Raw genomic sequence first — 16,153 nt, 5'->3', positions numbered from 1 at the left:
AAAAGCGAAAACAATTTTTAATGCATAGGCCTATAAATGTGCCATTCTGAATACATAATTACAGATGTATATATCATAAACATCGACCTCCAAACAGACTCATGCACCCCCCCTCCAGCTCTTCGAATTTTCATGGTACAAGTCATCCCCAACCTTTCTCCGTCCCCAAGTTCTGGCACAAACTTACGATTTGTTGAAGCAATGAGGAAAACATGGGCCCGTACGTGGTACTGAAACAGTAAGCCTAATTGTCATATAACATTAACGGCGCACTTTTGGGCCCCCTTGGAGCCGCTGTAACTCCATGCCATAGGCCATTATAGTAAGGTTAAATGTAAAACATGTACTTGCGGCACTGGGGAGTGTAAAAAAAGGAGTGGTCCTTTATAAGTATGCACTAACCGTCTGCATGTCCAGCTGCAACGAAGTTCACCGAAGCTGTCAGGACAATGACCAACACTTCTTGCCACTTCAAAATAGAGGGCATTCTCGATCGTCAGACGAAAGAAATTAAATGCAAGGGAGAATAGGCCTACTTGCTCAGCACTTCGGCTTCGTCCGCATCCCGCCTGGACGACCGTCCCGTACCTCTCTACCCTCAGTGACCGATGGAGCTGGGCGCGCAAGCGAAGCTGAGCCGAAGTTATTTGGGATTGGTTTATTTATGTACTGGGTGAAGCCCACCCCTTAACCACAACCTTGGGGTGTGAGACGTGCGACATTGCGCAACTTAAGTATTTCGACCCCAGAGTTTTCAGGACACCCATTGATCCGTATGTACCCATAACGTGTACCTCCTTCCTTTGGTCACAGAATAACTATCGCATGGTATAATTATTATTGCACTGAAGTCAAGGCAATGTACCTGTACGTGTACATGAGTGTATGGCTCGAGCTACTCCACAGCAGTGACATCTGTATCAGTGACGCAAGGGAGAGGAGTGCTTGGGGGCTTTGAACACCCCCCCCTTGCCATCAGCTGCAAAATGACAAACCATAAACGGTGGAAAGGGGGATCAACCAGTGTGGGAAAAACGAAGCCTCAGAAATTTCCCAAGTGATGTCCATGCACTGGCCCTTACTCGCTTGCCTAAAACGCGCCGCGCTTCGGAAATCGCTTTCAAAGGCTTGTGCCGCATAGTTTTGCAAGTAATATTCCTTCGTGTCCCTTTTGGCTAGATTTTCCATTTTTCTTGTGATATCCCGAGCCATCACGCGGTAGGGTTCAGGGTAGTTAACATTTTGATTTAATGTGAATAACGTTCAGCGCGACGGCCTTCACAGATCCAGGCCAGCAGTGGCACCGCGTGGTACCGGGTTCACAGCTTGGGACCTTTCGATTGCACCATGACTGCGGGGTCTGTTGCAAGGTGGCACCTATTTAGACGAACTTGCGAAGTTACTGCGTGTTTGCTGAGATCTTACCCGGGGCCCACTGTGCGTGTGGGTGTAATTGAAGATAAATCAATCAAGGCAGACATGAAATGAAAAGGAGCAGAAAATGTCGTCCAGTGTCGAGTTTTATCGAAAAGTTAAGGTCTGAAGTCATATTTCACCAGAAACAAATGTGTTCACAGGGGTTGTAGGTGTCGCGAACTATTCAAGGAGACTCTTAATTAAAAAAAAATTGTGCACTCTACTAGTACCACTTGCTCGCAGCCTTCGATCTAAAACAATATTTCATCTTTCAGTAAACGAATATCACTAGGACTTGTAAAGCTTTTTTTGCTGAGTGTTTTTGTTTTAAAGATCTATCAATAACATTGTCGAGGGAATTTATGTCGTGTTTATTTATACAAGAAACCCCTCAGGGAGAAAAGTCAAGCTGAGAAAACTATTCTCCGAAAGAAAATGACAAGGAGGGTATTATTCAGTTGGATACCTACTCTGCTGTTTATTGCCCCCTGGGTGGCACCCTCTGTCGATCGGAGGCTTATTCTTACAATGTATCACGAATTTGGAATTGGGAGCGTCGAGGCTACCTCAGCGCAGACTATACTCCGTACACCAGTGGCCGAAAACTTCACAATCCACCGATCAAAACAGTGGCAGCTACATTAGGCCTACCAGGTCACTCGATGGTCTGCATTCTGTTGGAGGACTCGATGTAAGTTTGCCGTGATGGGGAAGCCACTCGTGATCGGGATTCTTTTTGCAGTCTGCACGACCGGTAAGGTGTGATAGATCATGGAGGAATGTTACTTCCTCCGTGGGTATATAGTTCACCCGTGAGAATAATATAATCCCGACACGGACCCAAAGCCGTGGATGTTTGTCGATGTTTGTCATATAGAACTACACGGGTATGTTGCCGGGTTAAATTTGATTTACCGGACGAAGGGTCACGGGGCCGGGAATGAACCATCCCAAATTATCAGTGCCACTGATGACAGTTTTGGGCCACTTTATGTTTCCTGAAAGCCCTTGATGTTTCGTGCAAGTCAAATTGTCTTTGTAGTTAACGTATTTCCGATGAAATTTTACATGCTCTCTAAGTTTGAAGAATTAACCGCTTGTGTGGGTCTGACCCGCAGAAGTTTGGAGCGTGCATGAAAACTGTGCCTTTATAACGTTTGTCGTGCTTCACTTTTGTGAAAAGTGGGCACTGCGACTCACAAACAGGAGATTTTGATGGGGGTGTGCGGAGGTTGATGGTAACATAATTATATGGCTGCATCCGAATCTGTTGTCCAGAGCTAGGGCTAGGTCTTTACTCCACTGGAAATACGCGGATATGCGTCGAAAAGGGCCTAGCTGTAGCTCTTAAAGTCCGTTTTGGACACGGCCTATTACATCTTGTGCCGCACAGTTCCAGGATCCATGAAATGAATTTTTCTTAGAAACGGTTTTTTTTGCATCTTTGCACCCTCCTTCAGCGTATGGAGACTGCTTGAGATCTTTTTTTGCATTACGTGAACTGAAAAGTGCAATTTTTAAACATTCAAACTTGAACAAGCATTTCTGGACAAGTGAGGGCGCTTTTGCTTTGATGTAAATCCAGGAAGACATGGTTCAGTTTGCATGTTTTCATGTTCAAATTGTGAACTCCAAATTTGCTATCTGAAAACAAATATTTTTGGGGGGAAATGTTGCTTGCTGGCTTATTGCCATATACTTACACCACAATAAACTGCCAAAGGAAATTTACGATAGCAGTATTTGAAACAATCTAGAAATCCTCTGTGCGCGAATCAGTGCAACGTTCAGATTCAGTGCCTTAGATGACATCATAGTTTTGCTTATGAATAATGAAAATGTGCTTTAGCATAAAACCCCAAAAGCTCCACAATATGAGTTAAAATTGCAAACGAAAATTTCAAATAAGGTTAATTGAAACCTAAAGGTGCAATTTCAAGTGTTTTTGTAAATATTTCTATTTCATGGTCCCTTTAAGCTCCACAGTTGGACAAGGGACTTGGAGACCAGAGCTCGGAATATTGAAATTGCCCTTATGTTCGAGTTCTTTTACTGGCGCCTATAGCACAAACATTGGTTTTTGATATCAAAGGGGGATCCGCAACCATTTGCGGGAGGGGGGCTGGCTGCGTATTTTTTTCCCCAAACTAGATCCAACCGTTTCGAAATAGGGCGCCCTCTGTACATATGCATCATTCATAATTTTGTCGATGGCTTCAATGAGTGGTCATGATTATGATAAAGTATAAAGGTTTTAAATTCACCGGAGCTTGGCAGCCATGATGTGTGGATTAGTTGGAAGTACTCCCGATTTGAAATCCTCCGTCTCAGGTTCGAAACCATTTCTTTCGTTCTACAGCTCTTTTTTTTCAAACCTGTAAATAACAAGTGAGAATTCTCACCATACGTTTGGTTTGTGAGGTCGAGAACCATGCATTAAATATGCATGTAACAGACCAATCACAAGACAGGAAATCAAAACCGTTTGGGAAAAAAATTGCCGGCAGGGAGGCCAAGAGGAAATGTTATCATGTATGCCTAATCGTTTAGGACCTTTCTGAGGGGTAAGGCTACATTTGGGAGCTTTTACAAGCTTTTACTATTTAATTTGATTTGTACTTCTAAAGTGTGCATTTCGAGTGCTTTTTCGGTACGTTGGCGTTCTGTTGACACTCACTGACACTAGACTACAGCTATACCCACTCCATCTTGACAATCACGCTACGCTGTCCGTCTATATCACGAAGCATTTGCAAATCCAGCGCTGGAGCAGGAACTTATAATTCCTTTCGAGACATGTTCGAATTGATAGCGCGCATCCTAGTACATGTAGTTCAGAAACAGTTCTACCGTTTATTGGGTGTGTGCGCAGAATGAGGATTCTTTTACAGATGAAAATAAATTGATAAGTCAGTTAAAAAATCATCAATGTTGCAACCCTCCCTCAATGAGACCTGGACACGCTATTGTCCCGGTGACCATGGTAATGCCATCACTCGTCATTTGCCGTGATCCTCGACAGAGGTGGTAAGCATCTTGACAACTGCTGTATGGTACCACTGTTCGGTGACAGTCGCTACACAAACCCCCTACACATGGCTCTCCGCAAGCTAAAGAGGGTCGTCGGGAAAGTCTCTGTCTTACGTTTTGGATTTTTGCCGTCTGTTTTCAAGGCCTTTGTTGCCGACAAACCATCGGCCGCCGACACTTTCTACCGCCCTCGGCCGTGCCTCCACTGTGCCGAGATGAGGGCATATTAGCCTACGAGTACGACAATGCGCCCCCGAGTCCGTTCGCAATGGAACTCGAATTTACCATCGAATACCTGCAAGGTAAGCCGTGCAGTGGGGAGTTTCAAGGGGGAGTTTCAACACATCATCTCTGAGATATCACTTTTAGCAGGGGCCAATCGGGGAAATGGAGGGGGGGGTTAACTACATTTCGCCCATCCCAAGGCCTCCCAGTGGCCACTCAAAGTGAAAGTCGTGTACTAGTTTGCAGAAATAGAAAAGAGATTAATTAAAGACACAACATGTTCAAAAGTGCATGATGCTTGTTCACAGTTTAATGATCTTCGAACTGAGATGTTACAGGCATCTAGAAAACAGTATGAAAAACGACTATTCACGCACAGTGCTATAGGTGGGACAGGAACAAAGGTGGCTTTGGAAAATGTGACTAAGCAGGAGAATTTATGTTCAAGATAAAGAGAGAAGTACTGTCAAAGCCAAAAGTATTTTCAGAGCCAAAAGTGCGTCCCAAGCAGATCTCTAATTTACGTCCCCCAAAGTACCCCAAGATGTCTTGATGCGCAGATCACGTTCTTAAGTGGTTTCCCTTGTTTTTTCATTTTAATCAATCACAACGGACGTTATGCCGGATCTGGGTACAGTGTTGTCTCACAGTCACAGTGACACACTATGTAGTGTGTCAATGATGCCCCTGCCAATGACGGAAACATGCCCGGACCCAATGTTCTTTTGAGTGCATATTCTGATTGGGATGGTTGCGTGGGCAGAACCTTTCTAGAGTAAATTTCTTATCGCTCTTTATAATTATTCAAAGAATTTGCCTTTTCTGGCTGATTAAGGTAAGAAATAATGCTAGACCTTGATTTCTAAAAAAAGAAAACATTCCCAGTCTTACGTTTATTGACAGAAGGTATTGCTCTATTCACATTAGAATGAAATCCGGGACTTCCTTTTACTCAGATCTGATCGACTCAGGATGCTCGGACCTTTTGGGTCGTTTCCTTTGTGCCGCCCACTATCAACGGTTGAACTTGATCTCTCTGGGAGGTACCGGCTATGCATATTTCTACCAGAAGCCATGTGCCGATCTCTGCCGCGCCATTTGGCGCGAATGCCGGGTCACCGCCCGTCGGCTTGGCTTGGATAGGGTACCGGAGTTGAACTGTAAAGGAAACTACCCTCTTAAGATGAACGCTGACTGCCTTTCTGGTAAGATCAAGCTCAGGCAAACCATTAATTCGTTGCTTTGAAATGATTAATCCTAACTCCCCAGGATGTGGGTGCTGGGAGCATCATTCAGAAGTTTTTGATTTGGTTTCAAAATTCAAGCTCAAGGTGTTATCTTTTTCAAAACTGATGACTGATTACTGAAGATAATGTTGACTTCGGAATACCTTTTTTATTTTGTCCAGTAGGATTTACCACAACAATCAAAATACACGTACTGTGTTGACGCCAGTTAATACCCTCTAACAGATGAGATCATTGGAAAAGCGTAGAGAATGAGGATATTGAACAGGATAGGGTTCTGTTGGGTCATGTTTAGCCTCAAGATCTGTTATTTTCCATTATCAACACAATTCTTGGATTGTTACAGAAGTAAACTCAGTACATTGTTACAAATTGATAGAGGTAAATTATACAATTTCAACTGCAAATGTTTTCTGTGAAACAAACTCAGTAAACTCTAAAACTGCAAACCAGACTACACAATATTTACTCAAACTGTGTGGCTTCTGAAATAAAGCGTCAGTTTCACCAAGTTTACCACTGCAAAAATTCCCAAGAAGAACAGAGCCAATACAATTGTGTGAAAATGTAGGATTTAAATTCAGTGATTGCAAACACTTGTAAGATACACGCCACAGTACAGTGCAACTCAAGCTGCAAATTCACATTTCAGTCGGAGTAGAAAATACCAAAAGCGTTCATTCGATACCAAATGAACGACTTCTAACCATCATTTTTGGGATAAATGGATTATTTTGATTTGCATTTTGCGCTTGAGACACACTGTAAAATTACGATGTAATTGGAGGGATCAGCCCTGTTAGGGTCGAAGGGCCAGTTGGGTCTAACTACGCGTTAAAAGCCAATCAAATATCCTCCACTAAAAAAATTAACCCTCCCGTGAGACATTCTTTTGATATTGTACCCTTTCCAGACATCACTCGCTTACCTCTTGAAAATCATGTTCTGCTTTGGGCTTGGGATATCTCTTCAACACAGATCTCTTCCCACCGAACGAACCGCCGAATTGGATCACAGCCGTCACCAGGGACAGCCTGGATAAGGCTTCCGTCCACTTCCTCTCTCCAGCATCCACCACGCAGGCAATTCTCATCCGCTTGAACGAGACCTTCTCTCCAGTCGAGAGGGAAATCTTTCATCCTGTCGATCCTAAAGGCCCACCCGAACGCACCATTGAGATCTTTCACCTTTGGAACGCAGGGAGTTATAGAATTGAAATCACAGCCTTGAATGAATTCGGAGAGGGCACAACGACAGTTGCAAATATACCGGCATATAATGCAAGTAAGTCCCTACCAACTCCCACTACGCATATCTTTCGAGGATACGGTCTCCGCAGGTCTTAACACTCCCTGTGATATTTGATAATCCGGATCTATTTTGTCGAACAAATTTCCATGTGAACGCAACATCTAATTGTGAGTAATACTCAGTGTGTAATAGGCCTACCGATGTTAAATAGGTCAGAGGTACAAAATGGCTCTGCTTTGTAAACGCATTTCCTTTTGGGTGTGCGATTGATTATTAAATAATTATGCTAGTACTTATGGAGGAAAAATAGTACATATCTGTTCTGTGGATTAAAATCGAAAGCAACTCCGTGTATAGACCTTAATTGGTAGTTTACAAGGAAAGTTTTACCACTTATCTATGCCAAAAATTATGGCCACCTGTGAACACGAAACCGAAATAATTATTCACAAAGTTTTACAAACATCTCACACAAATATTGAAACGCTGATTAACAAATAATTCCATTCCAAATGAAGACGACTTCCAATCCCATTTCACCAACGCAGGAGCAAAATGTACTTTTTGGGTAAACTTTCTTGTAAACTTAGTAGGCCCGTATAAACTACAGTCAGTGTCTGTCGACAAGAGAAGATTCCATGATCGTAATGTTCGCACGAATGCCACCGAAAATGCTGGCAGACAAGTGAGGGCAGAACAGTAGGAGCAGGCTTACTGAGAACAGGACCTTGAATTCTGTTTTCTTTTGTTTTGGTTGTCACTCCCAGGCGTTTCTGACGACGGCGGAACCGTTTCCGACGAAGATTACTGGCGTTGCGAAAACATCACTGTGGAGATGTGCCAGTCGGGCATCGGCTACACACAGACCTCCATGCCTAACTTCCTCCATCACTGGACTCAGGAGGAAGCCGCGGAAATTCACCAGTTCTCTTCTTTCGTGGATGCGCAGTGTTCGCCTTTCCTGAGGACATACCTGTGCGCCATGTACACTCCAGAGTATGCATTATTTTATCAATTAATTTTTTTTGGGGGGAGGGAGGTGAGGGGTTGATTCATAGGAGAGAGGTCTGCATTTACGTTGATGCAATTCGTGAAAAACATAGTATGCGATGCTAGTGGACAACACTTCGGAGAACTCCACTTCCAGTTAGGAAACGAGACGTCCTTAATTGGAACACGTGTACAAAGCCACCCTCACACGTTTGTGAAATGAAAGAGGAGATCCTTGGTGGATGCATTCGTTTGGTATGTGTTTAAAAACCGATATTAAAAACACTCCCATAGATTCACTCTTGTTCTTGGAAAAAGTAACGTTTCTTGAAGAGGTACATATCAACTACACTTGATTTTTTTTAAAAGATTTTTTCCCCTGATACATGGTGCTATGAGACCAAAATCTGTGCTATACAATGAACTTTGCGTTGTACAATATTCTTCTCTCGCAGATGTACTGATGGTACAAGCCGCCGTGTGGTGCCATGCAGAGAGCTGTGTGTACTGGCAAGAGACGACTGCAAAGAAGACATTTACCAGATATTTGGATACTCGTGGCCAAAGTATCTGGCATGTGAGAACTTGCCCAGCTTCAGTGAAGGAAAAGAATGCTACTTAGGAGGTAACGTGCATCAAGTCGTCATGCAGGCGTTGTCGTAACCATAAATCCACCTTAGCCGCTTTAAAAGGATCACAGAAAATCCTGAATGATATACCCTTTATCCTCCCTTACATGTCCTCGTATTTAGATATACAGGGATTTGCTAAGCAAAAATGTTCGCTTAGCCAGTCACCCAGCCATACCTGTTACAAGAATTTGCCGTTAACGACGCATTAAATCTTGGCGACGCACACTTTGTGTAAGGTTGTTCATGTGTGTCAGGAAACATCGCATCTGTACAGAACAGAATTTTCATGATTTGTGGATTGTTCAGGCCTTTTTGAATGCCATTCATTCAATACATTTGGTTGCTCAAAAATTCTTCGCAGACCGCCATAATATTTTGTCATCGCACAAACGTGCAGGGAATAATCCAATCGCCTTTCAGTCATAAAGTTGGGGGAGACATATACCCCACGTCCCCAGGATTTACACCCTTGCTCTTTTGGAAGGGAGGGGAGTGAAAGAAAGCCAAAATCGTCATTCCATCATTTTTGTTTGAAAAAAGTTTTGATCCTTTTTTGGGTGGGGGGTCCCAATACTAGTCGCTTCGCAGAGGACATTCTCGACTGATCACATCCTGAAATACTGCATTGTAGTCCTTAGCAAAAAAATAAGTACCAAATAATGCTAATTACAAGCATTTTGTTAACGATGAGCACCAATGGTATATTCCGTTCATTGTATTTTAATTAGAAGCAAACAATGTACAAGTATAATACTAATTTATTAAGATTTACTCACAAAACCACGTTCCTCGTGTTCTTAAAAATAATTGTCAGCCGAGGAGGGCGGTGTATCTTGGACGTTGAATTATACACCATGCGGTGAGATCTTACCGTTTGTTTTAGGTGCTCCTGTAATGACCGAAGTTCTTGGGCAGTGCGAAGCCATCACTGTGCCCATGTGCAAGTCTGACATTGGCTACACCAAAACAGCCATGCCGAACAGGTTTGGCCACCAGACTCAGGACGAAGTTGAAATCGAAGTTCGCCAATTCTATCCTTTGGTTGAAGCGCAGTGCTCGTCCTTCCTGAAGACGTTCCTGTGTGCCATGTACACTCCACAGTACGTATATATAGAGGGTTTGCATGGCCACCATCTTGCTGGCCAGTGCTTTGCAAGTACTTACAGGTTCGCTAAAATGCTTTCAAAAAGGTATAAGGCCAAGGGTGTCAGGAATCACGATCTGAAACTCATGAACAGTGGGTTTTGCAGGGTCAGGTCAGTTGGCCAGTTTTTAATAGAGTCACTCATAACCTGACACGAAAAAAGAAGCGCAGACTCTATTAATACTGGCATTTTCTGTTAGTGAAATGATTGATACATTTTTATTTTGTTCCCATGAAGTACATAAACTATCCAGACATTATGAAATTGATCTACTTGTAAAGTGAAGTTAAAAACAATTCGTATGAAGCAGGTAAAACACACGGCATTATGGTGAAGTTGTAATTGTCATAATAAGAACAAAGCAGCATAGGGGTACTTTAGGTGCACTTTTTTAAACATTTGAAATGTGAATACCCTATTGCTTTTGACATTCTTGTTACCTTTGCACGAATTTTGAATTCTGAAATGCTGGTCGACACGGGGTCATTTTGTCTGGCAGGTGCGACATCTCCAGCGGAGCCAAGGTGCTACCTTGCCGGGAGCTGTGTGACTCTGTCAGGAGAGATTGTTTGATGGTGCTACGTAAATTTGGCTTCAGTGGGCCGGAGAGATTGGTGTGCGAGAATCTGCCGAGTCGAAATAGCGGGTCTACTTGCTACCTTGGAGGTATGGCCAAAGTGTATGCTATGGGCGGTATCAAGTCTAAAGCCCGTATGGTTCAGTGAAATTCCTTACCAGTGATGGCACATTTAAACAATGTGAGTGTGAGTGAGTGATATGGTTTTTAACACCCGAGGGACCCAAGGCACACTTTCACCTTGGCTGTTTTGAGTCTTCAATGTAGCTTACCTTCAATTAAAGGTTAACAGAAATTGAAAACATTCAGTTCACGTGAAGTATTTCAAAATAACAATTAATACGTAACCAGTTCAAATACATCGTAAATTTAATGTTTACCCCATTAATTGTGACCCCAACATGAATAAAAAGATCCTGAGTTTCACCGCCCACAAAAAATCCCCTTTTGGCCATGTGCGTTCCCTGGCTGATTTGATGACGTCATCGGCAGAATGCCTACATGTACAGTGTACATGTACATTGAATGATTGCACACAGTACATGCAGTATCGCACGCTTGCAATAGACCACGTTGTATTCGATGCATCTTGGCCTGTTGGCAAACACTGTCTCAGTTCAAGAAATACACAGAAGGACTGTGTCTCTTTCTACCTTGAACTGAGACAGCGTTTGCCTGTGGGCCAAGCTACATCAACGGAATTAAGACTCGTTTAATTTAACGTGATTGTTTCTTTCCCCTCCTTTTTTTTATCATCTTCAGATATGAACCCAACGATTTCAAGCGGTAGTCCTGGCCAACAACAATTCAACATTACAACACCCAACATCAGCCCGAGTACTTTCAAGCCGCGCCGTTACGACATTCACAACCTTGGCGTGCCGTCCATGTTCCACGGCTGGGTGGATGTTCAGGGGCAGGGCGCCGCCAACGACTACTGCAGGTAGGACAAGGGCTTAGTGCATTTGTTGTGCACATTCAGTTACAAATCAGTCATACGCCACTCGACTAGTGGCTCTCGTTGACCAAGCAGCGTCACGTGCATCCTACTTTTGCATGAAATGCATGCGCCTGTTTGGACCATCATCGTGAACCAGATTTCGACATCAGGCAATGGTTCCGAATAAAAATACGGTACACACAATCTTTCACAGGGTGGTCACCAACTCTACCGGCGGCTACCTGCTCTCCTGCTCGCTGGCTGGGATGGGAGGCAGCCAGAGTGACTTGGACTACAACAGCACTGGGTCTTGGTTTGATGCAGGTCACGTGGATACGTGGTACATGATGGACGTCAATGGGGACCGCAGAGATGATTATTGTAGGTAAGATCGAGGATGTGAAGCTTGCCCAGGGACACAACCCTGTTGGAGCATGCATTGGAGTTACAACCTAAAGCACCCATGTTGTCTGCGGTACATGTAGACGTATGATATGCAAGTATTGGGGCGGAGAGACCCCCCCTGCCTTTGTGTTGGTCATTGTTTGATCGGAATCTCAGGAATTCTTTACAGACTTCTAGGGGGGATGTGTTAGGTAACAATAGTCTAGAGTGTGTATAGGGATTAGACATGTAGGGGGGGTACCCATCGGCCCCATATCGTGCACGGTATCCTTGTAGATGTCGATGGGGGAATTGTTCTTGGGTCGGTCAATCTAACGCTGGGAACACACAAACAGTTTATCGTTGATGACAAAATGGCCGCCTCCTTGTGGTTTTTCAAGGTGATACATTTATTTTCATTATGGCATGTTACCTACAGGTGCGTCGGCCACATACCGGCAACCCGTGTTTCGTGTCTACTGGCCGGCGAAGGTGGATTCAAGACAGAGACAATAGACTATGAGCCCGAACCAGGTGGCTGTCACATTTAATCACACCGTCAACCCTTTCTTCGGACGATAGATTCCGCGTGGGTAGGGATGATACGGGATTATGGGATGGGAATTACTGATGGACGGATCGATACACGAGTTTTGTGTAACTTAACGAGTGCTAAGCTTTAGCAATTGATCATAGGTCTGTGTGAAGCTTATATGTAGAAGAGAAGTAGCGGTTTAATGCGCCTGCGCGAGCATGCGTCCCCTAGATGTTCTCCCTATATCCTACCAACGAATGTGCCCCGCAGTGCCTGGGACCTCTCACTCGCTGGAGAAAACATTTGTTTTCCCTACTTTATGCTGACCTGCCTGTGTTTTCAGTTAGCCAATACAACTCCGAGAAAATACAAATTTGTCTATCACAATAAAGATTCCTTCAAGGTGGATTTTGTCGTGATTTTCATGACGCTTCATCCCGCCCCCCAGTTCCTCTAAATATTTTTTTCATGACAGGGACCTGGAGATCTTTATTGACGAACAGCCGTGACTACAGATTACGGTCCATGCCCGGATATAGCAAAGTAGAAAACAAGGCACACACATTGTCAGTCAGGTGGTATTTTGTTGGACAAAGAGAAAAGTTAAGAGCCGTAAAAGCCAGGGGCCAGGTGAAGTTTTTTTTCATGCATTCCCGAACTGTTTTAAGCCTGTGAAGACATGCACTCGGAAATCAGTAGTGGATCCCTCACTCAGCTGACAGACTCCGTTTTCGCTCCCCATTTTTTGGGGGGAGGGGAGCGTTGTGTTTCAGGTAATTGACTTTTTGCATGGTTTTTGCAAAATTCAGCCTATCTCGTAGTTATTAAATGCTTCCTCTGGCTATAATTAAACTTTATAAGTGATTGCTAAAGTTTCAGATAACCTCGAAATGCTGCCCTGTCAAGATATGTGTACTCCCCTGCCTTGAGATACTTAAAGAAGCAGGCTCTTTCAAGAGTTAGCGAGACTACCGAAAATGAAACAAATTCAAACTTAATGTTTACAAGTACATTTTGTCAAGAATGGTAGGAAAATACGAATACAAGACACTTTTAAGAAGATGGCAATAATGTATCCTAAATTTCACTCGTCTGAAGACCAAAAAACCAGTTTTAGTCAAAATTCATCAGTCCTCAAGTCCATTTCTTCACTGCCAACGAAGCTGCACAAGCCTTGTCGCGCTAAGAAATGTTCGCGAATAGCATGGATTAAGTAAATCTTTGCGTTGTTCTTCGCAAATAAAAAAGTTGTGCTCTACACAGTGACAGAACTTTTGCACCTGAGCAAATACATAATTTTTATCCATGGCAAAAAATTTCTCAAAGCAGCTAAAAATGTGAGAGAATTGGGGCTCAGTTTGTCCGTCACTCTAGTGATAAATTGTTTTAGTTCACGAGAGCAGGCCAGTCAGCTAAGTTTTCTGACAAATATTTTCAACAGGCAAATTATGGCACACAATTTGAACAGAAGACTCCTTAAACAAAAAGCACTAAAAAAATGAACGTTTTAAGGTGAAATTTTCAAAGAGAATGACCAAGAAGAGACGTGTCAGATAATTTCCTTACATTTAACAGAGTAGCAACGATCAAAAAGTTAAAAAATTGCAATTATTTTATTTTAACCCTTGAAAATGCATGTTTGTTTTTACATTTAATCTAATTTTCAACTTTTGTTCAGCTACTTTGACAGTTTTGTTAGCCTCTTAGGTTTAATGCGAATGCAGTTTCTTTTTAATGGGCAACATCTGCGATGTCATCCCTGCACTAGAATTAGACCTCAATTCATCAATTTGTAAAACACAAATTAAAACCCCCATTAGAGTTTTATGATTCTGTAGTGGTAACTTTCCATTTCTGTTGTGTAAAGTCCATCACTGAGCAACATATTCTCGACAATGTTCCCAATGAGCATTCTCCAGAAAGCTGAACGACTTCAAATGCTGAAAAATCGCACGTTAAAGTCCTTTTAAATTCCTACTCGCCCCATAAACATGTGTTTTCATACCCTGGAGAAAAGCATAAACTAAGATGCACAAATAGTTTGTCTTGGTAAAATGCCTCACATGGATCCTTTAAATTTGATTCATTTTCGACTTTTTCGTCAATTCGTTATGAGCAAAAGCACCCCCTCATCGGTTGAAAAGTGTTGGTAAGGGGTGCTCATTATTTTAGGGTGCGTTCTATTAGCTTACACGTGTTAGTCAAACTTACACGAGAGCGTTCGTTTAGCCATCACGTGATCCTCGTGCCTGCCCTGGTGTCAGCCACTACTACCGCGGCTGGCGAGCGGGTCTCTGGAGGCTGCGCGAGTGTAATGACGTTACGAAGGACTGTTCGTGCATGGACGTACACGATGGAACGTGGCGGGGACTTGACCTTTTCCCAGAATGCCTTGGCGAGTACACTGCAGCGTTCGATTACCCTCATTTCGAGGCTTCCCTTGTGTGTAACACTGGTGTATTCAGGGAAGCTAATCGAACGCACCCTTAGTAGCGACGCGACTGCAACACTTGCATTTCGTAGTCGTTCGTGAACCAGCGATGCACGGCTGGGTGCAGACCACTAATTCAAGTGAGAATTTCTGACCAGCTCATTAGCATTAAAAGTGCCCCACAGTATCTTTTGAAAAAGGAGACTGCTTGGCCCTCAAAATGGTGAGATTGTGTGAATCGTTGCCAGGATCAACTCCCTGGGTCTTTGAGCTTTCAAATGAGGGCAGAAGGGCTGAAAACTACGGTTGAAAAATGGTCCTAAGTGCCCGAGAAAGTTGAGGGTTGCCACTTGAAAAATGGCTGCAATCAGACTTCGGAAAAATCACTTTTTGGGGGGTGATTTTGTTTTGTGGGAATAATTAAACATGTAATTGGTTAACCCACAAAAAATTGAAAAGAAATTGAAAGATAAGTGACCAGACAAGAATTTCATTTGTGTTTCAGAAATCTCAGGGATGTTGGCGTACACTCGCATGCTATTGGGCCCTGAACGGTGCTGATTTTTCCACTGTTTTCAATGGGGCTTGAATTAGTGGACTGGACCCAGCTACTACCAATGGAGCTTCCGTTGCTAAGAAAATTGCGCCCTCTCTTGGTCCAGCTCAGAGCCCATGGTTCCAACAGATACATGTACTTGGTTTTGCCGTGCGTTTGTGTAGGAGGGACGTATTTGCATGAGAACCCGCCCTTTTGGTATAGTCTAGTCGGGCTCTGCACACGCCACACGCTTGGCAGTCTGGCAGTGAAACATAGCTCGAGCCATCATGGTAGGTCGGGGATTTAGCAAGCATTTTGGCTTGAGTTCGTGTGGCTTGCTCTCGTATGTTCACCAACAGCTCGATTTGCTGTTCGTGGGTGGGCCGCTCGAACGCCGGGACCTACAGCCGCTTATCGCTGGTATAGTTATAGTGGTGGCGTCCATGCATTCTCCGGGGGTTGATGTTTTGATAACTGGGCTGAATTCCTATTTATTTAATTAAAAGGGAACATTCATTTTTCTGTAAAGGAAAATTATCAGTATTTATTTTGCAAAACTTCCCCCTGTCTTCGGCTTCGCAAGCCATCTCGCTATTATTTAGCGGCTGTTTAAAAATCAATATCCCACTTGTTTTGCGTGTGGTCCTGAAAAACCCTGACGAGGACGTGTTCCGGGAACAGCGAGAACAAGAAACCCGTGTCAAGAACACGCTGCCTGAACTCGACCTCTGCATGATTTAGCGCGACGGCCTTTGGCGACCCCAGCGTCGGGCTAGCACCGCGTGGTACCGGGTTCACGGCTGCGGACCTTT

At 43.6% G+C, this 16,153-nt stretch overlaps 2 protein-coding genes across 4 annotated transcripts in view; one reads left to right on the top strand and one right to left on the bottom strand.

The window, feature by feature from the left end:
* LOC110989943 (uncharacterized) overlaps positions 1-655 on the bottom strand; it is a 29,716-nt gene extending 29,061 nt beyond the window's left edge. Inside the window, exon 1 of one of the 3 annotated variants that reach the window (XM_087137082.1) lies at positions 403-655. In XM_087137082.1, the coding sequence (XP_086993208.1) occupies positions 403-487 (85 nt within the window). In that variant the 5' untranslated portion in view covers positions 488-655. The remainder of the gene's footprint in view (positions 1-402) is intronic. The other 2 variants (XM_087137080.1, XM_087137079.1) reach the window with 2 other exon arrangements.
* Positions 656-1,880: 1,225 nt separating this feature from the next.
* LOC110989935 (uncharacterized) lies at positions 1,881-14,199 on the top strand. The gene is made up of 11 exons (XM_087136645.1): positions 1,881-2,170; positions 4,590-4,748; positions 5,628-5,876; positions 6,897-7,202; positions 7,937-8,165; positions 8,615-8,784; positions 9,675-9,891; positions 10,436-10,602; positions 11,276-11,456; positions 11,668-11,838; positions 12,277-14,199. The coding sequence occupies exons 1-11, from the start codon at positions 2,122-2,124 to the stop codon at positions 12,386-12,388; spliced, it is 2,010 nt and encodes a 669-aa protein (XP_086992771.1). The 5' UTR covers positions 1,881-2,121; the 3' UTR covers positions 12,389-14,199.
* Positions 14,200-16,153: the final 1,954 nt, after the last annotated feature.

This window comes from Acanthaster planci, linkage group LG05 (assembly GCF_054643075.1).
Source record: "Acanthaster planci isolate LZ-2023a linkage group LG05, COTS_SCS, whole genome shotgun sequence".
NCBI classification, from domain to species: domain Eukaryota; kingdom Metazoa; phylum Echinodermata; class Asteroidea; order Valvatida; family Acanthasteridae; genus Acanthaster; species Acanthaster planci.
The sequence above is the reverse complement of the archived record's forward strand: the minus strand, read 5'-3'. Positions and strand labels throughout refer to the sequence as shown.